The sequence below is a fragment of the Wyeomyia smithii genome, chromosome 2 (genome assembly GCF_029784165.1).
Source record: "Wyeomyia smithii strain HCP4-BCI-WySm-NY-G18 chromosome 2, ASM2978416v1, whole genome shotgun sequence".
Classification (NCBI taxonomy): domain Eukaryota; kingdom Metazoa; phylum Arthropoda; class Insecta; order Diptera; family Culicidae; genus Wyeomyia; species Wyeomyia smithii.
The window spans coordinates 182,295,161-182,319,807 of NC_073695.1; the positions used below are offsets into that span (position 1 = coordinate 182,295,161).

Genomic DNA, 24,647 nt, shown 5'->3' on the forward strand with positions numbered 1-24,647 from the left:
TGGTCCCACCTCATACCCCTACATCGGTTTGAGCTGGTCGATTTATCTGAGAAAGATATTATTTAAAGACATACAATGTAACCAGTAGGCAAACAAATAACGGACTGGTTATTAATACAGACATAGTAACCCTTCAAAAGAATACCAATAATTTGAAAATTAAAAAAAAATAAGCTCAGTCACGAACACTACTTCGGCTTGTTTGTGTTTCAATAGACTCAATGGTCCAATACCTTTCACAGTGTCTCTGGTAGAAGAAACTTATCCGAAAAAAATTAGTATCGCTCTTATAATCATCATTCGCAAGCTCAAGGTGTCCCCTTTAATATGCTACTAAAATTGAAATGTTCTATAGGCGGGTCCAGAACAATTTTTTTTCAGACATTTTGTTTGTAATTGAAAAGCTGGTGGAATGGGAACAATGTATACTTACGTGCTAGAGGCCCGATCAGATAGTGTTGAAACCTTCAAGTTATGTTTTGCCTTTCTCCTAGAAAGGTATAGCAATCACTTGCAAAACCGAAGATATAAAAGTGCTCCAATGGGCTGAATGGCATATATCACTCGACTCAGCTCGACGAGCTGAGCATTTTCTGTATGTGTGTGTGTGTGTGTATGTGCAGAATTTTTTTCTCACTCACTTTTCTCAGAGATGGCTGGACCGATTTTCATTAAATTAATTGCAAATAAAAGGTCTTGTTGTCCCATAAGACCCTATTAAATTTTATTGTAAGCGGATTTTTAGTTTAGAGGTTATGTATCAAAATGTAAAAATCATGAAACATCATTATCTCTAGAACCACACAACCGATTTGAACAAAATTGAATTCAAATGAACGGGCTACCTTGAAAACCCTTAACTTTTGAATTTTATGAAGATTGAACTAGTGGTTCAAAAGTTACGAAAAAAACGTGTTCTAAAGACAGTTTAATCTCACTCTTGTTTCTCAGTGATGGCTGGACCGATTTTCATAAAATCAGTGTCAAATGGAAGGTCTAGTTGCCCCATAAGACCCTATTGATTTGTTTTGCGATCGGACTATTACTTTGAGTGTTATGTTTAAAAATGTGAAATCCAACTTTGAAAAGGAACACATTCCGAAGACTACTTGGACTCACTCACTTTTCTCAGAGATGGCTGAACCGATTTCCACAAAATTAGTGTCAAATGAAAAGTCCATCTACCTCATAACACCCTATTGAATTTTACTGTAATCGAACAATAACTTCGTCTGTAATGTACCGAAATGTGAAAATCACGAAACTTCATTATCTCAGAAACTACACAACCGATTTGATTAATATTATTATCAGATGAGCGGGCTAGTTAAGCGTTAACTGATGAATTATGATTGAACACGTGGTTTCAAAGTTTGGCTGCCCTATACGTTCCTATTTCATTTGATTATAATCGAACTTAAGTAATCGTTATTAAATTGTTAATAAAACAACGAAAGTCTATTATCTCAAAAATTACATGACTTATTTGAACATAACTAGTGTCATACGAACGAGTCATCTCTCAAAATTACAAATAACAAATTTCGTAACAATTTGATATGTGGCTCAAAAGTTATGGAAAGAAAAGAAATTCAAAGATTATTTAAAACGATACCTGCTTTGATCGATATTTGTGACCTCAAAATAATTTAAATGCGGTATCGTACTATTTGAACGTTCCAAATTCGTTGATTCTTTGCGATGTGTTTAAAGTCTGCAAATGCACGGAGAATCGGCCATAGGATATGATCAAAGTCAAATAACAAATCGTTTGAAATGACTGGTTTTATCGAAATGACAACATCCTCGACTTTTGGCTTCTGTACATCGCCTTAATTCTGAATATATTCATATTGGGTGGTATTCGGTCATTTTCAGCAGATTTTCTGGCATCAATCTGACACAGGTATTTAGTTATTTTGGTTGTTTTCCAGAAACTAAAAGTGGTCGTCTTCAAATTCAAAATAGTGTCCAGGGTCAATGTTTGGTTTCTATGCATCATCTCGATATCCACATTGAGTATTATTCGGTTATTTTCGACTGTTTCCTAGAAGTTGCCATTAAACAATTCAAAATGGTGCCTGATTGGTTATTTTAGGCTGTTTTCACAAACCGGAAGGGTATTGAAGATGATTTCTGGCCTCTGAGCGTCATTCTGATTGAAGAAACACCCATATTGGGTGTTACTCGATCATTTTCGGCTGTTTCCCAGGAATCGGAAGTCGCCAACCTGGAATCCAAAATGGGTTCTGTGGGCGATTTCAGCTGCTGTGTATCATTCTTGTTCCGGAGATACTCATGTTAGGCGGAAATCGGCCATTTTTGGCTGTTTTCCAGAAACCAGAAGTTGCCATCCTACAATGTCATAGTAATTAAATAATGATTTAAAACATGTATGAATAATGAAATTTTATCTGTCGTTACTAAAACGGCGCATTTTTAATAACATCAAATGAAAGCTCTTGAGTTGCTCTATAAAACGTATAGCTTAGATACAAGGTCCAGTTTTGTGGACAAGCAAAAAAGAGCTGTTATAATCACCATTTTTTGAAGAAAAATGCAAATATCCGATAATAAAACCCCGACAGCAACTTTTAACAACCGGCATTTTATATTTTTTATAGGATAGAATGTCGATTTTTGAAGAAATCAATCAAATCAATCATCAATCAAAATCAATGTAATCAACGTCACAACATTTTTTTTGTATTCAGCTGATTTTCGACTCCAAATTTTCAAAGGTCTTTTTTACCCCACTTAACCCTTTTCAAAAAATCTGATATTATGTGAAGCTTTGTTTTGTTATATAAATAAAAACAACCCTGAGTATTTCAGTACGATCAGAGAACCCTGATATCTTTTTGTATTTCTGAAACATATTATTTATTTCCATTTCACTAGTTTTTCAATTACAAATATATGTTCGAAAACAAATTGTTCTAGACCCCCCGATAGAACATTTCAATTTTGGTAGGATATTAAAGGAGACAGCTCTAGCTTTCAAATGACGAGTATTAGAGCGATACTATTTTTTTTTTGGATAAGTTCTTCAACCAGAGACACCATGCTTTTCTTAAAGAAAAAAAATTGTCTCAAATTTCATCATTCTGCACTGTTTAGAAATACTTTTGTTATAATCTCAAGTTCTCAGAAAAAAAAAAGTTTTCCGTTTTATTATTTAATTTTTTCAGTGTATTTTTTTTTTTTTCATTTTAAAGCATTATTGAATCCGTACAATTCGTTATTAGACAGTTTTTTCATACCAAAGGTTTCTAGGCTACAATGTTTTAGTTAGCTAAAATACATACGCTTTTCTAGAATATTACTTTCGAATAAAACTAATTTTTCTAACAGCGGAAAATGCTTATTTTGCCATGTCGCTGGAAATTTAGAAATTTTCATGATAAATTAATTTTTTTCCTCTCAAGAACAATCGTGACAGGTAGTCATTTCTCATGGTTCTTCAGAAGCTTACCTAGAACTGCGCGACAAAATATGAATCACCAGTCCGCGCATGCGTTTACCTAACCCGATTCGTTTACCTGCGAAAGTATAAAAATGTAGGTTTTCCGTTAGTCCACATTGAAATACGTATCTTTTATGAAAAGTGAAAAGTGACAGAATTGAAGGTGAAATTAAACCTCAAAAGTGAAGTGCAATAAAAAAAGCTGAAAGTCGTGTTTTGCAAAAGCAGTTATTAAACATTCTTCGATAATCTTGGGAGTTAATTTTTGTTTTTCTTTGTTAATTTTTCTAAATGTTGAGAAACTTAAAATAAGTGTTTCACGTGTTATGGTCCAAATACCTATTGGTGACTGTAAATACGTTTGATTCATAATCGATGTTCGATGAAGATACCCAGTATGGACTCTTTTCAAATTCACAGTTAACCAATGGAAAAAGTTGAAGATTGAAGAATTAATCAGTACATAATTAGTCGAAATCATTGGCATCAGTAACATTGCAATTATAAAATGTTACTGAACCGAACTGAATTAAAATGGTACTGAACCGCCAGCTCTCTGACCTTCTTATATTTACATTAGCTCTACTTTTCTTACCCAACATAGCATTTTTTTAATCTAGATATTCATTAGATATTACATAATAAATTTCCAGGTTAAACCAACTATTGAATATGTTTCTAGTAAAGAATAAACATAAAATTTCAACCATTCAATCTGTTTGGTTTTATAATAAACGATGGATTGATTGTAAGCCAAAGCAAAGGTGCAATACGAAAGCTGCGCTTTCATACGTCAAAATTGTTGATAATCGAATGTCGCGAAAAACAATACCAACTTCAATCGAGCGGAGGGAGCCCCAACGGGCCAAAAGTGACAGTTACACTGCTTGTGTCGTGGCGGTAATCCATCTTAATACGTAAGCATTTTATCCAACCGTTATCAAATCGCAGGCCGTTTTCATGTCTTGCCAATAGAAAAATACAAAAACAATATCCGTTTCACTCCGCTACTGCCGTTGCTGGTGGGTGCCTGATCCACTCCGTTCGAAGATTGATAACGCTAGATAACGCGATCAGTTTAGCTAACTTATCATAATTATGGTTTGGATATTGGTACTGAACCGACAACTTTTCAGTTCAGTGCCGTATAAATTTTCCCATCGGCTAGACTCCCGTGCTGGGGAACTCATTTTTAGTCGGTTCTTACTGAAACTATTGATCAGTTTAGAGTAAGAATTAAAGCGTGGATTTTACAACAGTTTAACTTCACACAATCAACTGCAACAAATGAACCGACGGAAAGTAAGAATTGTTATTCCACAGCTGCTTTATTTAACGTGACTGCGAGGAGAAAAGAATCGAGGACAAAGCAAATTAAACCGACAAACCGACGGTGCGTGATCTGAAGTTGATGTGAGAGAAAAAAGACACTGTAAACATCTATTGTTATTGTGTCGAGATTTATCTATTCGGTTGGAGTACAGCAACATTGTGAGTGATTGATTTAGTGTGTTGAGTGGCAAAAAACATAGTCGCTGGTACGACAAACTTGGAGCCAGTCATTGGTAAAATTTACGGAAATTAGTGCGCACTTACGTCATGAGGACTTCAACCAGTAGTCACCGATGTTATCCTGTTTATCTTTTTCTGCTTGTCGTAATCGCTCAAGTTGAAGTTCGCTGTATGATACTCGATGTTCAGCCGGATGAAAAAGTGATAAGTGAGTAGTCAGTTTTTGTTACGTGTTTTGTGTCAGTTTACCTAACTAAACTGTTTTCATGATCTGTCAAAAACCTGTCACTAACATTGACCGCTCAAAAGTAATCTACCTTTATTACAAAAGTTCACATCGTTGGACAGCGTAATGGTATTCCCCCAACATAAAAATGTACTTCTATACATGCAAATTATTCTGCAATCAACCTAGATCGCAAAAATATGAAGATAGCGTTACGATCTAACTCATTTTAACAGCTTTATGCCAAATATCTGATATAAGATGCAGTAAAATGCATTTTAAATAAATAGCACGCATGTTATGAGTTTCAAAATACAGTTTTTAAGAAATGGGATCGTGGAAAAACTTTATTTTTTTCTGATTCTCACAAACAGTCAATCAATTCTTAAGTTATGATCTTAGACTCGGTGTACGAACTAGAGAAAATATCAATAGGCAGAGAAAGTTAGAAATTTGAGTTTCAAAATTAAATTCAGCGTTGTTGTTCGATATGTCAAAAAAGAAAAATTTTTTTTAATCCTAAGGTGAATTTCAAAATGTCTAAATCTAGTATTAAATATTGGGATATTTATTTCGAGACCAACATGATCGGTAATAGAGACTAAATATAATTTTGACGACATATTTATTGCGTAATGTATAGCGGCGCTACCTGCATCACTAAGATGATATAAACCTGATAGCAAAAAAGGTATCACACTGAAAACTTTGCACATTCATTGATATTAAACTATGGTTTTTAGTGATCCATGTGCATCTGCACACTTGTAGACTGCTGTAGACTGTTTATGATACATATAGAGGATAATCCACCTTATCACTTATACCAATAACATAAATTCCAGATAATCGGAGCACGTGATTTTTTATCAATATCTATATTTCGGGCAGCTATGATAGTGATATTTACAATTATAAAGTACAACTTGCCTCTATTCCTACTACACACTTGCTACTCAAAAATCTTCATATTTTTTGCTGTTAGTGATTCAGTTATCAGTAGTTCAAAATCTATTAATCGTCGATTGCCCCCCATCTCTGTTAACACCGTGGCTGTTAAACAGCAAAAACAACAGCTTCATAGTTAGAAACATTTCCCAATAGATTTGCACGATTATCCATGTTGCCCTATAGAAGAAATACATATGTTCTAAACTCCGGCTGGAAGACGCCGAAGCAATCCACTGCACTGAATTCAAATATTTGGAAATCTTACTTCACCAAAATCTGTTAGAAGCCTTAGTTTTCGCTGTTTGCAATGTAATATTATTAAAAAAAACAATCAACACATAAATCATTCAAAGTGTTGCCCATCAATACACAAATTTATCTGAGCTTTATTTAAATAACAAAGCCAGTAATATTTTTGATGAATCGAAATTTTCGACACTGCTAACGAAAATGACAAAAACCGCATTTTCACTGTCTCAAGTTGAAACGACCTTCAGTGTCAGCGGTGTCAATTTTCAATGAAAGTCCGGTCATTTTTCGATTTAGTGCTAACGTAAGAACTGTATTAATCACATAAAAACGCGACGCGCTAACGGACACAACACTTATTGTTCTTACAAACGTAAAAGGACAACAAAAAATTACCTTTTAAGTCGACCGGTTTCGGTCCCCGTGTGGACCATCTACTGGACAATGCCCAACTGATGAAATATAGAAAATTGCACAGCTTCATACTGGTACAGTACACGTCGGAAAGGGGGGTGGTGTTAAATTATCTTCTGTTTCGTCAATTGGAATAAGGCAAAAGTTATTGGGGCATCATCTTCGTTCATCAGTGGCTTTTCAGCAGTCTCGATGAACATAGATTCCCAAGCGTTCAAATGTGAAGGTTTTCTGACACATTTTTTCAGTTTTGCGTTATCCCAGTCTATCACATGGTTGTTCTCCTTAGAATGGACGGCCACGCTGGATTCGTTGGGTCTATCGTTGTCAACAGCGTTTTTATGTTCTTTTAATCGGACTTTAAATTTCCTGCGGGTTTGGCCAATGTATATTGCAGGGCAACTTTTACATGGGATCTCGTAGATGCCTGACATTTCGTCCCTCGGAATTTTATCTTTCAAAGAACATAAGAGGTCCTTCAGCGTATGATTACTCTTATACGCTGTCCGAAATCCATGTTGCTTCAGATCGTTTTGAATTGTGTTGGTCAGTTTTGGAAAGAACGGTAAACTTATTCTTTTAATCTCCTCCTTCTCTGGTTCTAATGTTGTAGCGTTTCGTCGATGTCTTTTCCTTTCATGTTTCCGTAGAATTTTGTTCACGAACTCTTCATCGTAACCATTTAAATCGGCCGCTTCATGGATTTTCTTCCTTTCTGCTTCGAAATCCTCTTTCTCCATCGGTATGCTGTATAACCGATGTGCCATCGAATGAAACGCGGCTTGTTTTTGTGAGCCGTAGTGGTTAGAATCGCATGTGATGTACCGGTTGGTTGACGTCGGTTTTCGGTAAACGCTGAACTTTACGGAATTGTCCTCTTTCCTGGTAATAGTTAAGTCCAGGAAAGGGAGTTTTCCTTCCGACTCTTTCTCCACCGTGAACTTTATTGAAGTATGTTTGGAGTTCAACAACTCAAGTGTTTGTGCTAGATGTCGTTCTTTCACAGTGGCAAAAATATCGTCAACATACCTCCACCAAACACGAGGGAAAAGTCTCTCTTTTTCTAAATCCACTTCAAAATCGCTCATGAACACATTAGCCAAAAGGGGTGACAGTTTATTACCCATGCTGAGTCCAAAGGTTTGCTTATAGAACTTATCTCTAAACGTAAAGAAGTTCTGATTCATGCAAACCTCTGCCACAGTAAGGTAGGCCTCGACGTGGTTTGGTGGTACTCGGTAGCGTTCCAGGTGTCTTCGCAAACTGCAGAGGGCGTCAGTGACAGGGACGTTTGGAAAAAGTGAAGTAACATCAAACGACACTAATATTTCACCTCGTCGCAACACCAAGCCCTTCAATTTTTCCACCAAATCAACGGAATTATTCACACTTTTCCCGTGAATCACCGGGTACCGTTTCATTTCGTCAACTAGCCATGCTGCCATTTTCTCTGTAGGTGTGCAAATGTTGGAGGAGATAGGCCTCATTGCCACCGGATTTTTGTGGATCTTCGGGAGGCAATATAATGAAGCCACTTTCGAGTTCGGAACATAAAACTTTCTCTCAAGTTTAGTTTCTCCCATCAAATGGGCTACTTTTTGCCGTGCTCTATTAGCCTCCTCGATCAAGTTGTTGAGAGGATCTTTGTGAAAGTCCGGTAATTGAAAGAAATGAGATATCTGATTTAATATCGAAATTATTCGATTTGAGCCAATTCTTTGCATGAAGTCGATGAACTATATAAGCATCTACATTCTCAACCGTATAAACATCGCTAAGGCGACACAACGAGTGCGGAATCACAGAAATGCTGCTATCACTGTCAACTGATTGAAGCTTAAAGTCTCTTTCATTCTCAGCTCGTTCGTTGAAAATTGAAATTCAAAGATTTCAATTTCAACTAAAAATCCTTTCATGACATAAAAGTTTGCAGCGCTGGCGCCGACCATATCTTCATATAGCGGCGGCATAAAAAACATTTTGCCTCAGCGGCGATCGGCACGCCGGCGGGACGCCGTTGGGTTTTATTGGCGACTGCGTGTGTCGATGTGCCACTGAATACCACTTCTAAAACATTGCGTACAACTTCGCTTGCATGCTCGGATTTTTGTAAGTTCAACTGTCAGGATGACAAAAGATGCTGGTTAGAAATAAAGCCAACAAACAATTGTTTTTCAAATCATCAGAGCACCAACAATAAAAAAATAATGAAACATGCAAATGTAACATTAGTACAAGAAAATACATAAAAATTAATGTAAACTTAACATAGTGCTAACAAAAATCATCTACGAGCCAACAATAAAAAATACTTAAAATGCTTATCCCAGAGAAAAAAAAGTTCGGTGTTGGATAAGAAGATTATTTTAAAATAATGAGTTGTAGGAGAACTAGTTATTTTTCATTCGTCTTTCACGAATTACCATGTTATTTTATCAAATACTTTTATCAAAGGGTTCATTCAGAAAATGATTAGCATATTCTTAAAAAGAATCGTTGAAAATGACATCAAAATCAAAGTTGAAGATGCATAAATGTTCGTATAGAAAAAAACACTTCGTACGATTGATTATTTTGATTATTTTGAATACAAGAACTATTTATTAAAAAAAAACTCTGCTTCAGCACAATATTATCAAATATATAGTTTACGCAAAATCTTCAGTAGATGCTTGATGCAAGGTATATAAGACATCTTGACCTTCGCAAAAATTCACTTAGTATTCTGAATAAGCACCTTGAAATTTCTATCAAGAAATTGATAAAATCTTTGTAAAGGACTTTCCCAAACCCCTAATTCCAATTTTTTTTCATTGTTTTTCGAACATTCGTTTGAAACTAAATAATTTGTATTGACAAACATAGTTACATAATTCATGAGGACCGAAAGCAGATTCCAAAAGAAAGCTTCGTTAAAATCTTAATTATTAAGCCGTGTCAATAAAATTAATTGAATAAAAAACATAATTTCATTTGAAACAAAAGAATACAAAGTCCTAACTCTTTGTTTCAACTTAAAACTCTTGAATGTCGAATTTAATACTCAAAAATTAGAATAACTTACGCTAATTGGCTGGAATTCGTGGTGTCATCAGAATCAGGAACAAAATTCAGCTTACATAATCATTACCGATGTGTAAAAAATTTCCCCGGCGGCGCGCCGACACAAAATCATCGGTGTCAACGACGGCGCACAGGACTAGTGTTAATATCGTAATAATCACTTAATATTAAATTTCAAATAAAAATAAAAAGAAAGTTCATAGCTTACGGAATACTTCTTGTTTCGACGCCATTTCGAATACAACTGGGCATGCATAGACAAAACAAAAAACACTGGCAAAAAGAGGAGGTAAAAAGCTTTTATATGCATACTTTCACTTCTTTCTGAGCGTGTTTGCTGTGGAGTAAGGGGGCATCTAAATCATTCCAAATTTTCAGTTGTCACCCGTTATCTGTCAGCTTGGCCAGCATTAGAACTTAGTTGCGCACCTAATAGTTTTTTTTTTCAAGTTACAAAACCACCCTTTACACTTTTTTCAAATCTGTTCGATTCCTACATTTTTCCATATATTTTTTTTATTTTTGTGGGGTTGTTTTTGAATATTTTTTTCTCATAATTTTTAGATAAAAGCCTCCAAAACACATATAAAAAAAAATTTAATCAAAAATTGAAATTTTTACTGCTAGGCGGGATTCAAAACGAAAATTTACATGAAAAAAAGATCCTTGATATTTTATCGGGGGGCCAAGATATTAGCGTTTATACATGTGATGGAAAACTATACATTGTGTCAAAAATGCCACTAAAGCTCAATATCTCCATTGCACAGTGTTTATTTTGCCGTTTGTGCGTGAAATTTCCTAAATAGTGATTCAAATGTTGATTATAGCCATAAGGTATGTTCGGAGAAGTTTCAGGATATTTAAAAAATGCATCTTTTAATGTAGAAAGATGGCTGATCAATCCACCAAGGAGTGAGATAAAAAATTTACTTTTTAATCAGAACAAGATAGACGCAAGGTGTCTTCGACAAAGTTTTAGGTTATCTTAAAACAAAAAACTTTACCGGAAACATCATGTTTCTATCTCTTATATATTACGTACAACATTAAGTTTTCCATTAGAAGGCACTAGAAATCACAATTTTCGTTCTAACTTTTTTTTGCAGATTTTTCCGAATTTTCAAACCTTCTACTAAGTTATCAGCCATCCAAAAACGCATTTGTTTTCTGAACATTGTTATTTTTTATCATTTTTCATGTAAACTTTCGTCGTAAATCCCGCTTTGCAATGAAAATTTCAGTTATTGATCAAAAATTTTTTTTATTTCTGTTTTGAAGGGTTTTATCTTAAAATTATTAGAAAAATTATTTTTTCTGTGATGTTAAATGGGCTCTGGAAGTCAAAAAACTAAATGCAATGCTGAACTGAACAATGCAAAATATTCAATAACAACCCCACAAAAATTAAAAAATATATGGAAAAATGTAGGAATCAAACAGATTTGAAAAAAGTGCAAAAGAGTGGGTTTGTAGCTTAAAAAAGTCATTTTTTCATAAATCACGTTTGGGCAATCTGAGAACAATTTTTTAAAAAGTGGTAATGTTCTACAAAAATACTTTAAATAACATTATCTTTCAATTTATAGCTGAGCACCTTGACTTTTTCAACATCGATTTTTTTTCGGGACACCCTACTAGTCATGTTTTCCAGGGTAAAATTATTGTCGGCCAACAACAACAACTACAAAAAACGTCGTTAAAACATGGTTGTGATAGAAACGATTTGCTTGGACATTGAAGCTGTTGGTAAAAACTATCATATTTTTTATGGTTACAATGAAAACATTGTTTTCACCGAAAAATACTTAGTACAGGTCGAACTCGATTATATATAGTCTCCGATTTTTTTTCACTATATATAATTGAATTTTATATATAATCGAATCATAGAAAAAAAATGATTTATATTCATTTTTCATAAATGATTTGTTGTTTTTGAATAAATGAGAAAATTTTTATTTTTGATTCATCCCCGTAAAAGTCAGAAAACACATTTCTTACAAAAAAAATACATATCTTGTAGTTATTCCTGATGTAATTGCAGTCAAATGTGAAGGAAAATTATTAAAATAAATTCTAAAAGTATATGTAGATTTGTCAACTTGTTTGTATTAAATTTCTTGAACTTCAAAAAATTACATTTTTTAATTTTTTTTTAAATTTTTTTATATTTTTGAACTAATTTTTATTCAGGTATTTTTATTAAAATATTTTTAGTTTTTTTTTATTTTTGAATTTTTTAAACTATTTTCAAAATCAATTTATTTTAAATTTTATTTCTATTTTTTCCCCTTCTTATCGAGCGTTACGTATTTTGTAGATATTCCCTTACGATATATTAGCTCTAGATAAGTCATATTTGAAATTTAAGAAAAAAAATTTTTTGCTTCTATATATAATCAAGTTTAAAATTATATTAATCGAATCATATATAATCTAGTCAATATATAATGAAGTCTCTATATAATCGAGTCCAATCTCTTCTTTTTCTACGGGAACGCACGTTCATGCTTACCATGAAAAACCTATACGTAAGTAGAAATCACTCAAAATCCTCTTAAAGCGCACAAACTCAAAATTTCAGTAGAGAGGCTGTACCTACTTCTGAGTTGTATGATCATACCTATAATTGGATAACGAAATATACCTAAAAATTGGTAACATATAAGATAAAACAAATACAAAAATGACTTGTTTTAACGCATATTGGGATGTTTAAGTTCATGATTATCAACAAAAATAGGTAGTTTTAACGATTAAGTTCGTCAATTCAACCCAAAACTAGTTTGTTTTACAGATCATTGGTAATGCGAAGTGGGTAGTTTTAACATATCAGTGAGTTAACTTCACCCTAAACTAAGTAGCGTCTAATGACAAATTTCTACAAAAATAAGTAATTTCAACCTAAAATAAAGTTCTTTTTTACTCCATCCTATAGTATTGAGTACCCAAAAGTAAGTAATCTGGTATGAACTACAAATTGGGTAAAAATTACTCAACGATCGATAAAACTACCCAAAATTAAGCTCAAACTATGCACTATAAGCATTGAGAATTTCTGCAACAAAAATTGGAAATTTTGGTGTTTTAATACAAATAAAACTCAAAACACTAAAGATAATGTTTATAACATTGTTTATATTCCCTCGAACAACCGAAAGTTGCTTATCACACAATCGATCTTGAGGTGTGTTCGTTCGTTTTCTTGGTGGGACCTTCAACGCTGTAAATTTCCGGAAAACCAAAATCTGGCCCGTGCAACTCTGGCGCACACCAACAGTTCATTCTCCGGTTCAGTGTCCCCGCTGGCGATACCACTTTCTGTGCGGGTGGTTTTGCTTTAGGAAGGAGGTCTACAAGAAACAGCATTTTTATTAGACTATGGAGAATTTCGCATTTGAAAATCACAAACCTTACTTTTCGCCAATCGATGAGGATATTTAATTCATTTTGAATATTTTAAGGGGTTATATACCATTTTAGTTTTCAAAAAAACGAAATTTTTTTTATTGTATTATCTTCAAATACAACATCTTGAGAACATTTTCACAAATTTTCATAAAGATCTGAGCAATAGGAAGAAAGTTAGAGCGATTTGCAGCGCGCCTCGCCACGGCCGCATAAGCTAAACTTGAAACTTTACACGTGATTATCTCGGAATAGTGATTTCCGAAAAATGACTTTGCCGTGATCCTGATTGCGGGAAAACTACTGAACTGATTTCCTTCATCTTTTTTTTTAAATTTTCGTTATTAAATTCGCCGGTCCTTAAACGATCGTTTTTCGAAACATACAGTTACATTTTGCCGCAAAAAAATTTTTAATGCAATTTTTAGCGCTCAAAACGTGCATTTTTTGGGAAAAATGTTCCCATTTGCACTGAAAACAAAATACTCATAAAAGCAATCGTTCAAGGACCCGGCACACTTCTAAACTAATGAAATAATATGAGTTTTTTGATTTCGGTTGACCCGCTGAGTCTCTATCAGGATCACCGCAAGCCTCTGCAAATAAAATAGCGTTTCGGGGAAACGGCCATTACTTCAGTGATAATTGGTATATCTCAAAATAAAGGTATTTTGTTGTTGTTGATAAACTGTACTTTCAGAAAAATACCACTTTGATGCAATGAAAATGGTGCTATGCACTTAAAAATAAATTCAAACTTCCCTCATTTTTCTCGACCAAAAAGGTATATAACCCCTTAAAGCAAACAAAATACTACTCCAAACCTTCTTGCACTAGAAACCCGAGTTTTAAGCACTCGTAGAAAAAAAACACTGTTGATTTCACAACTGTTTCTTTCTTGACAGCACTGGCAGGTTGAAAATTTTCATCCAAAATTAGGTAAACAATAACCTCTCGAGCAGCGAAAATTCAAAACATTTCATTCAAAAATAGGTATGCTGTATTTATCCATCATATGAGTTTTTTCTACAAATTTCACTTAATCAAAGTTACTCAAAATCGCAGTTCGCTTAGGCGAACTCAAAAATTGGTAGTTTTCGTACTCTTAATTAGGTAGCTTCACTGTGTGGGTCCGTGTGGGTCTATTAATGAACGATGCTTAGAAAAAAAAGAGAGACCTATTTTAACGATGAATGTTTTAGTTGACGTCTACTATCCTTTAGTGATAAATTTCTTACATATCCGCTATTTCGAACTTATTCCTATCCTTGCTTGAAGAAAAGAGGTAGCCGCTATAACCCATTCCTGTTTTATTTATTTAAGGAGTTATATACCGTTTTGCTGGAGAAAAACGAGGAAAGTCTGAAATTTTTTTAAGCTTGTAGCCCCCTTTTTCTCCTGCATAAAACTAAAATGGTATATAACCCCGTAAAGAAAGGAAACAACCGCTAACTTCAATGCATTTTACGGAGTTTTGAGGGCTTCTAAGGTGAGCCCCAACATTTGGTCTGAATGTTAGTGGACAAAGTTTAAGTTTTGATAAAAAAGGCCTGTGGATTAAGGTCAGGACTGCTAGATGGCCAAGCTCGGCATTGTGAACTGGAGCTCCATCTCGTCGAAAAATGACTGTTTACTGTTGATTTAGTCTCTTTTTTGGAATGAATAACTTTATTGGTACTTATTGGCCATCCGTTCATTTTGACAGTTCTCTAATTATTCAAAGACACCTATAAACTAAAAATACTCAGAGGAGAGAGATAAGCGATGAAAAAACGGCCAATTTGGCAACTATGTTTCACATGTCAGAGGTGCCAGATCTCTTCGCAAAGCGCAATGTTAACTAACTTGTTCTTTCGACTCGTACAACCGATTTTGACGTTAGAAGTCCTGGGAAATAATAAAGTGCATCACAAAAACCGTGAATGTGTTAAATTTTATATTTAGGTTTAATTTTATATGCTTGCACCATTATTGATCATTAATTTGTTGACCTTAAAAAGGTTTGTGAGCTACCAGCTAAAATCAGTGTGATAAAGCAATTTTGGAGCATTCTCAATCCATTGTTTAGTAATAGAACACGAAAAACTTGTGAAAATAAAAATATTTTTTATTGTACCTGATTGCAATACCTCTCAATGTATTACCTTTCTTGTTAGTTTGACTCGGATTTTGACATGTTCGTTTGGCTTACAACATTCTCATCGCATCCCGGGCAGGAGAGCATAACAAAATCATAACTCATCAATAACATGTTTAGCTATGAGGACTTATTGTGTTATTCGAAGGATATTCACGTTTCAAACATGCATATGAAAATATCAAAAAATTTTGATATATTTCGCTATGCCTTCAATAAAATATTTGAGTTGATTTTAAAATATATCATTGAAAGTGAGTTTTTAAGTGAAAATTGTTCGTTATTGATCATTTATTATATATCAGTTATGCATTCAGTGTTTAATATGTTGAAAATATCTGAATCGGTCATTTTCGTTATTTCTAATGAAAATTATTGGTTTGTTATTGAAATATCAAGCTAGTTATTCATATAATCTTGGAGGAACAATATTTTGGTATTATTTTTGAAGTAGAATACTTCTTTCAGGAAGTTCGGCTACATAGGGATGTGAAATGAAAATCTAAAACCGAAGAAAGTGAAAAATATGTCCAATTTCAAATGCTAATAAATCGGTTAGTATTCGATGGATTTTCTTCGTTCTTGCAGCAATAGATTGGAAAATCTTCTAAGATTCATCCCAAAATAAGATAATTGTAATTCTATTATTCACACTATTGTACTATTGGAAATAGTCAAGCCTTGTTAAAACGAAAAATTCGACCTCTGATTGGTAGTTATATGATTGCTTCCCAAGCACGGTCGGCAGAATCATATACCTTGCAATTGAAAACATGCTATTTGGCCTATATAAGAGCCTCATTTTCAGCCGAAGCCGCTCATAATAGTTCTAGACAGCGACGACAGCAGTCGTCCTTCCTTAGCAGCAGCACTAGCTCTGTGGTTGGTCACCACGTCTCAGGAGCAGCGCGGTTTTTTTCAGCGTGTGTCGCCAGACTGCCATTATTCCCCCTGTGTTGGGGCAGCATGAAGATTGCATTGAATTGAATTTACGACAACACAAGCAAGCGTTCTGTGTTGGATCCTAGCAATTTAAATCTGTCGCGCCCGTCTTATTCACTGAATGTGAAATAGCTTCCACAGTGCATGTTGTCCGTGTATCTTAATTCCCCCATTGTTAGGGCAGCTCAAAGGCTGCGATTAGCAACCGATTTTGAACCGCAAAATGCCTTTTTGAAGACAAATAAACAAGTAATTGAAGGTTAATAATTTTCTGGTATCAACACAAGCAGACATTCTGTGCGGGATGCAATCAAATTCTGTTGCAGTTGTATAATTTTAACTTTATTGAGGTAACCCCCCACTGTAAGGGCAGCGCAAAGGCTGTGATCAGCATAAGCGATTTTGAATAACAAACTGCCCTATTAGAACACCCTCACAAAAGCAGTTAGTTCGACTATGCCGAGCTAATGTGAAGTCGATTCAATCAATCAGCATGAACAAAATTTCGTCGTCTCCCAGCTGCTAAGTTGCAACATGATGCAACACGCAGCAGCGAGCAAACGAAATCGCTTGATGTTACAAGCCGCAATACGGTTAGGGGTTAAATAAAGTATTCTACTTCAACCTTGCGGTCGTGGCTTTGCACACAACCCTCCTGTGATTTTTTGTTATTTACCAATTATATAAACCATATTGAGATCACAATGAGGTGTATTTCCAATATCTGGTTGTGATATTATAATGATATTTTCTCCTGCTCGGGATATCTCTCCCTCTGAGTATTATAACGGTTTGAAAATTATATATAACGATTCGAAATGTTGTCTATGTATAACATACAGAAAGTCAATTTCCGATAGCAAAATCTAACACCCAGACTTTGCTTTATGAACGGATAAGAATCCAGCAGAAACTTCAAGTTATCGACCAATCAGTTTGCTTTCTTTGATTAGTAGACTCAACAGTATTATGTCAGAAGTCAATGAAAATTGAAGTTTTGCTGATGAACAGTTTGGATTTCCCTATCGGCATTCCACAATTCATCAATTGCTCAGAGTTATACGAGCTAAAAAGACTGAATGTTATTCCACTGAAGAAGTGTTCGATTATTTGGTATTTGGTATTAAAGTTTGGTTGCGAAATTGTTAAAAAAAATTACTGATCGAATACTACAAGCTTATCTACAAGAATTCAAAATATGATAAGTTTTCTGTCAGAGCAGGTGTACCTCATTGTTCAATCTTTAGTTTTTCCGTGAAGGAAAAGTCTTCTTGTCATATGCAGTTGATTGCAGAAGAGCTTAGGTATTTTCTGTTTCTTCTTGCAAAAGTGAAAAATTCCTCCCAATGCTTCTAAAACTCAATTGATCACTTTTCTTCATAAGCCAAGACCTTCTATTTTAGCCAAACATTATTCACGTTATCAGGATAGTTGGGTTATCTGAAATTGGTCGTACAAAATTACGTACTTTTTTGTAAGATTCGAACTCCTGCGACTATTGTTTTATTTTTTTGTGGTATAAATGTTTTACCACAGACTAACAGACATAACACGTCGAACAAATTTCCAATAAAATCATCGTTTGGATGATTCTAGTATTCTACGTTAGTAACACTAGCACCATCTGCGGTCGTGTTCGCGCTGCATCATGTATTTCGACATCAGCGCCAGCGTTACTGCATGTGTAAAATGGGGAACTACAAAATATGTATGAAATTGCATGACAGCGCCCCAGACGACGTTTTCGCGCGATGACTGTTATTCGATTGAAAATTTGAATTGAACGTTTTTTGTGGCGATGGAGCTAGGTTCCAGTGTTACGTCTGTTAGTCTGTGTCTTTTGCTTAGAACTAATTTAAAATAAATAAAACTTATTTCGGAAGATCACATTAAAAGTTTATGAGCAAACTTATAATTTCAAAACAAATATACCGATTTTTTAAAGCTGTTATTCTATAAGGAGGAAAACGTTTCCAAGGATTCCGAATAGAATTCGTAAAATGATTTTGAAGCGTCTTTTTTGGTTCGATGTTGGAGCTACGTCAATTAAAATATTATCATAAATGTTGCTGAGTTTTCGACTGTTGAAATGTTATGTACGTTGGTCAGGGCCGGATTTAGACGGCGGGGGGACCGGTATAAATTTTTTAATGAGGCCCTCTTTCCTTAAAACATTTAGAGGTATCGTTCTGGAAGGTTGACGAGCAAAAAAAAAGGTCTCCTCAGGACTAGGGGGGCCCTTTAATCGGGAGGCCCGGGGCATCTGCCCCCTTTGCCCCCCCTCAAATCCGGGCCTGACGTTGGTTGTACTTTCGGCTGGGTTGTCACAAAAAAAGTAGACGATAAACTTAAAATAGCATCTGGACAAGGAACGACCAAGATATTTTTCTCTGAACATGTCACTAATCTGTGACGAAACGACGGAAACTATAAAATAGGTCTTTCTACGTTTTTGTGACTGCTCATCCACTAGTACAACCTACGTACACAGACAAACAGACGTGCCACTCGATGACGATTTCATCGACTCGAAAAATAACGATAATTTTGAAATTTTGCTTATTGGGCAATAATACCGCCTGTGTCGCTATAAGCAAGCGTGCACATTCATTATCAAAAACAAAAACCATCAGTAATGCCGCTATTCTCGGACGAACACATACGATTCGCATAGATTCTCTAGGATTCCTCACATTGGATTCCTGAGCGTCCTTGGAAAGGATGCCTGAAAAAGAATCCTCAGGAATGCCCTGTATATGGCACTAGGATTCTTGAAATAAGAATCGTGAGTGGGAATCCTCCGGATCGTGTTTGCGATTCCTTTCACGATTCCGTCACCGAGTTATAGGTATCCTGGGGATGGTTTCTCTGCGTGTTAGTAAGAGTAGTGTTGATTTAAGCAAGTGTGCACACCCATTAGCAAAGACAAGAACCGTTTTACGAAAATAAGTTAGTGAGCAATAGGCTCACATGGTGGCGCATGAGTGTAACTTTTCGAATAAGGACGAAGATTTTTCAAGAATTTTGTTCAAGAGGCACGTACGTTTGTATGTGCTACGTACATATAATATAACCAATTTTCGATAATAGCAATTCTTAATCACTACGATAAGTTCTCGTCATAGTCAATAAGTTAGTGATCAAATTGATTGTAAGACCATTCAACAAATCAATAAAAATTTCCTAATTTTAATATTTTTTTCTCAATTGTCAATTTTAATTTGTCTGAAACTTTGCGCAGGCTATTTATGACATTTTTTGCTGTCATTATTTGTTTTGAATCACGACTGATTTGTAAAAAGGGAATATTTTAAAAGGGTATTTATTATTGTTTTGTACAAATAATTTTAGAGCCAGAATCGCGAGAGCAAAAATAAGTTTGATAATTTCTACTAAACATTTCTAAAAAGGATGAAAAGTCACCATTACGTTACTAGCTACAGAAAACAAAATCATTAGCTATAATTAATTATAAAACACTTAAGTTCCAAACAACCAACAACCCCTCCAATAAAAACATTGAGAAATGTGATTAATAACAGCGAGACAATAATGTATTTATTATTGCTCTTAGAACTTCTAACAAGAATAATCAAAAAAGTTCCGACCTCATGAACATCTCGAAAGCTATGAAATAATTTCTGATGACGGACAAAATTTGTGACTTTTCCAGCTGTCGGAGATAACCAGAACAATATCGCAAATACCAAACAAGATGTACGCATACCAGAAGCACCGCTAATGCGCTACAACAATTCAGACATCGACATTCGCCATGTCGCACTCGAAGCCTATTCACCAGCTGATCTTTCGTTAGACGAACGAATTGAGCTGGAGAAGTACATTTGGCACTGGTACCCATGGCGGCGGATTAACTATAAAGTACTAGAGGATGGCCGGAAGGTTGAGCTGGTATGCGATGAAGGATCTGCTATAGACGAACTTCCAGACGATATTTTCACACGTAAGTCACGGTGAGCTTTTCAACAGTGGAAACTAACTAACTTATTGTGTTTGAACAATCTCAGAGGAACAGCGGTTGCAGGGTGCAATCATACTTCATTTTATTGGTGCCATTTACTTCTTCTGCATCTTGGCTTACGTGGTGAGCGAATACTTCCTGCCGTCGGTCGAGTGCATCTGCGAAGATCTCAAGCTTACACAGGTGAGTGCCAATTATATAATCTGCTGTAGGTAATTGCAGCCCGAAATTGATGGATGGTATTAAAATTAAACGCCATAATTATACATAAGGACGAGGGACAAAGGTTAACGCGGGGCGAGTGTGTCATTCGCGGAAGTTAGGCGCGATAGCGTTGAACCGATTAAGGCGATATGCGCTTTGCGGTAATCAGGCATGCGCACCCCACTTCCAGTTCATAATTCGATGCGATAGCCGAGATAATCGTTGCTACACTTTTTACCTTTCTCGCAGTGGAAAGACTTTGAATGTTTCAATGGATATGCTTTATTAGGTCTTCTATCATAAAGGTTTATAGTAGAGGAGAAGACAAGTTCTCTAGTATTCATAAGCAACACTCATATCTATGTTTTCGGGACTTCTTTTGCGGAAAGTAGTAATGTGATATCGTCTTATTTAGGAGAACAAGCTATTGTGCTATTCTATTATCACAGTCTGATTGGACATGATATGGAGTTATGAGTTTATCATTTGCTAGATTAAGGTTGGATTTTCTTTTCTTTCGCCTTGGATATTTTTTAATTTTATCGTGGACTTGGATTCGAAGTTTATCTTTGAAGATAAATGAATCAATGTACGTGGTTGTAACCATAAGTGTAGAACCAGTAAAGTTAATCATCTATTTCGATTTTTATTTGAGTCCAAACCTTTTGAAATGTACCGATTTTTTGATAAAATGATAGTAATCATGATCGTAAAATGATTTTTATTTTACGCGACTGTTGCCAACGAAATTGGTTTAACTTGTATAGGGACTTACTATCTCCAACAGAAGAATATTTTTTTATTTCATAATATATAACTATAAATTCATATGCTGAGGTATAAAATAAAATAAAATTTTATAAAAATCAACATTAACAAGTAACGTTGAAAGGGACAGACTTAAAACTTTAATATCTTCCATACAACTGTGCGGTTTAGAGATTAGCGTCGCTAAGTTAGCGGTGCCCACCACTGGTGAACATAAGGAGAAAATTCAAGGTCGATTTGCAGATGTTTCTGACGCAGGCATCAATAAGCAATTCCATTCGTAATCCGTAATTCTATGTCAAGCCTGTGTTTGTGCCCTAAGATACGAACTTTTTTTTAATAACATAGAATGGCAAAATGCCTGAGTTTGCTAAACTACGAAAAACTAAAGCAAAAATTATCTCTACCATCCCTTACTAACACGCAGAGAATCCTGAGTAAGAATCCCCAGGATTCCTTTAACTTGGTGACGGAATCGTGAAAGGAATCGCAAACACGATCCGGAGGATTCCCGCTCAGGATTCTTATTCAAGAATCCTAGAGCCATATACAGGGCATTCCTGAGGATTCTTTTTTCAAGAATCCTTTTCAAGGACGCTCACGAATCCAATGTGAGGAATCCTAGAGAATCTATGCGAATCGTATGTGTTCGTCCGGGATGCAAGAATCAACCCACTGTCGAATTACTTTATCTTCTGAGTTTGGCATCTCATGACACACAGAGATCAAACGAGATGTTTTTATCACGCAGCTGTGTCGGTAGGTTATAATCATAAAGAGCGTATCGTGTAGCCTTAAATTATTATCCAGAAGTCCCCTAATTTAGGAATCTGTTATCCAAAAATAAATGTTTGTCAACTTATTGTTTTATTTTTTAGGATGTCGCGGCAGCAACTTTTATGGCCATTGCCGGGAGTATTCCCGAGTTTTTCACAAACACGATCAGTACGTTCATAGCAGACTCGGACATGGGACTGGGAACAGTTGTAGGATCGTTGCTATTTAATACGTTAGGCTGTGCTGCGATAGCCGGCCTGGCTACTAGGAAGGTAAGACTCCTTTTTTTTTTTTAAACAAAGAATAATCATTATCCTCTCACTCGCAGCCAGTGCAACTGGATTGGTGGCCCCTAACGCGGGATTCGGTTGTATTCTCGGTACACATAGCATTATTGACTGCGTTTGCCTGGGATGGTCGCATCTACTGGTGGGAAGCAATGGTTTTTGTAATTTTGCTCGCCAACTATTTCCTCATCATGTTTCAAAACAGACGAATAATGGGCTTTTTTAAAAAATATATCGAAGTCAAGTGGAATCTTTGTGCACGGGTTGTCAGAGAAGTTGAAGAAACAGAGCGCGCTGAAGCGGAAGAAGCGTCACGAAATGCCAACAGCGTCACTGGAGTAAAGACAGTCACCGAAACACCACGAAAAACGTTGGATAAGCCGATGGTTCGCATGTCAACAGCATCAATCTTATCAGAACAAATGGCTGAAACGCCATTGAAGGCAGGAGCATTGCACAGTAAGTGTACAACTTCTCGGGTCACATGGCAGGAAAATAATTTTAAACACTTTCAGTACCATCTCGACACACGGTGGTCGATCCGGAAGATCATCCGGATATGACCCTTTGGAAAGTTTCTCGAGAAACGTGGCTTCGTGGTTTCTGGTGGTTCTTTAGTTGGCCATTTCGTTTCGTCCTAACATTTATAGTACCAAATCCGGCCACCATGCGGCGCTGGTATCCGTTAACATTTATTATGTGTATAATATTAATCGGATGCTGCTCATTTTTCACTTTCTGGATGATGTCGATTATAGGATATACTTTAGGAATTCCAGATACAGTCATGGGATTAACTTTCCTAGCCATGGGAGGTTGCATGCCAGAAGCTATTTCTGCGGTGATTGTCATTAGATCTGGTAATTTGTTACAGCCTTTGATATTTTCTACAAATGACGCTGAACATTTTTATTTTCAGGAAATGGTGCAATGGGGGTTTCTAATGCCTTGGGAGCCAACTCATTGGCGATCCTGTTTTCATTAGGTGTGCCCTGGTTCATCCGGACGGTAGCTGATGGAGGCGCGTCAACCAATGCATATTACGTAATCGCATCCTACGGAATGCAGTATTCGATAATTTCGTTGCTCTTCGCGGTTGGGTTCCTTTACTCAACAATTTATTTAGCGAAGTTCAAATTGCGAAAGCGGATCGGAATTTTCCTATTTCTTTTCTATGGTATATTAGTAACATTCATGTTACTAAACGAACTTGACATCTTCTTCCATTCAGGAGACGAGTGTTGATAGGAAGTAACTGTTTAATGCTCGAATTCATATGGACATTATGTATTGATAGCCTTATTAGAAGTATTTATAGTTGAACAAAAAGCTGTTAGTTATTAGGAATTAATGATACTCGACTGCCGAATATTCGTAGGTTACTGATCTATTGTTCGTTATAAGTAGTTAAGCCCCTTTTCAAACCGTGTCGTATAACGTTGTGATATTTCCACAATGAACAAAATGATATTATGTTGGTGCGAGCATATAAAATGTTTATTGTTGTCACTCCTTCTGTAAATTACTGATAGTTTGCTAGACGATATTCGTTTCCGATGTTTTGTATTTATTCATTGTCTTATTATTCAAGTTAGGTTGATACACTATGATGTTTACGAAATAAAAATTGGAATAAAATTTCTATGACTTCAAAACAGCTGTAGTGAGTATTTTATTCAAATGTTTAATGATGTGCATGTGGGCAAAAGCAGAGATGACTAGAACAAGATACCTGACTCTTGCAGAATTCATCGGACATGATTGTCGCTGCGCGTGAGCAAAAGTCGTACTAATTTTCACACTGTTAATATGTTGTATACTTAACGTCAAAATCAACTGACGACAAGGCCAAGACATGACTGCTGAAAGGTAAAACAATTTTTTCAGTATCCATGTGGACGACTGTACGGTGCTGCCATCCGAAAAATGATAATAATGTGTACGAATGTTTAGTTTCCAAACATGAAACTTTCCGAAAGAATCAACAATAATCGGCGCATCATTTAAAATTGAGCGTACCATCAGAAATTCCTGATAACCGCTATGAGCACGCCTTACAGCCAAGTTTTCCACTCTTGCCGAGGGTAATAAAGCAAAAATCGGGTACCCCGGTGAACCTGACCATATGCACAATGGTTCTGAAACCTGGCTTGCGACATAATAAACTTTAAGTTTTGGTAGAATAAGACCTGAAAATAAATAAATCCCCTCAATATTAACCCCCACACTGACAGTCAACTTCACACTTTTCTTTCGTA

General features: G+C 35.6%; 1 protein-coding gene across 1 annotated transcript; it reads left to right on the forward strand.

The window, feature by feature from the left end:
• The first annotated feature begins 4,471 nt into the window (after nucleotides 1-4,471).
• Nucleotides 4,472-24,046, forward strand: LOC129722974 (sodium/potassium/calcium exchanger 4-like). Its single transcript, XM_055676869.1, has 7 exons — nucleotides 4,472-5,186; nucleotides 20,045-20,335; nucleotides 20,400-20,536; nucleotides 22,204-22,374; nucleotides 22,431-22,848; nucleotides 22,905-23,249; nucleotides 23,309-24,046. The coding sequence occupies exons 1-7, from the start codon at nucleotides 5,066-5,068 to the stop codon at nucleotides 23,632-23,634; spliced, it is 1,809 nt and encodes a 602-aa protein (XP_055532844.1). The 5' UTR covers nucleotides 4,472-5,065; the 3' UTR covers nucleotides 23,635-24,046.
• The last annotated feature ends 601 nt before the right edge of the window (nucleotides 24,047-24,647 follow it).

Bases quoted from the DNA above. Each gene is read 5' to 3' on its own strand.
- LOC129722974 (XM_055676869.1), top strand. From the start codon at position 5,066: ATGAGGACTTCAACCAGTAGTCACCGATGTTATCCTGTTTATCTTTTT. The intron at 20,537-22,203 runs GTGAGTGCCAAT...TTTATTTTTTAG, and splicing joins AAGATCTCAAGCTTACACAG to GATGTCGCGGCAGCAACTTT. The intron at 23,250-23,308 runs GTAATTTGTTAC...TTTTATTTTCAG, and splicing joins GGTGATTGTCATTAGATCTG to GAAATGGTGCAATGGGGGTT.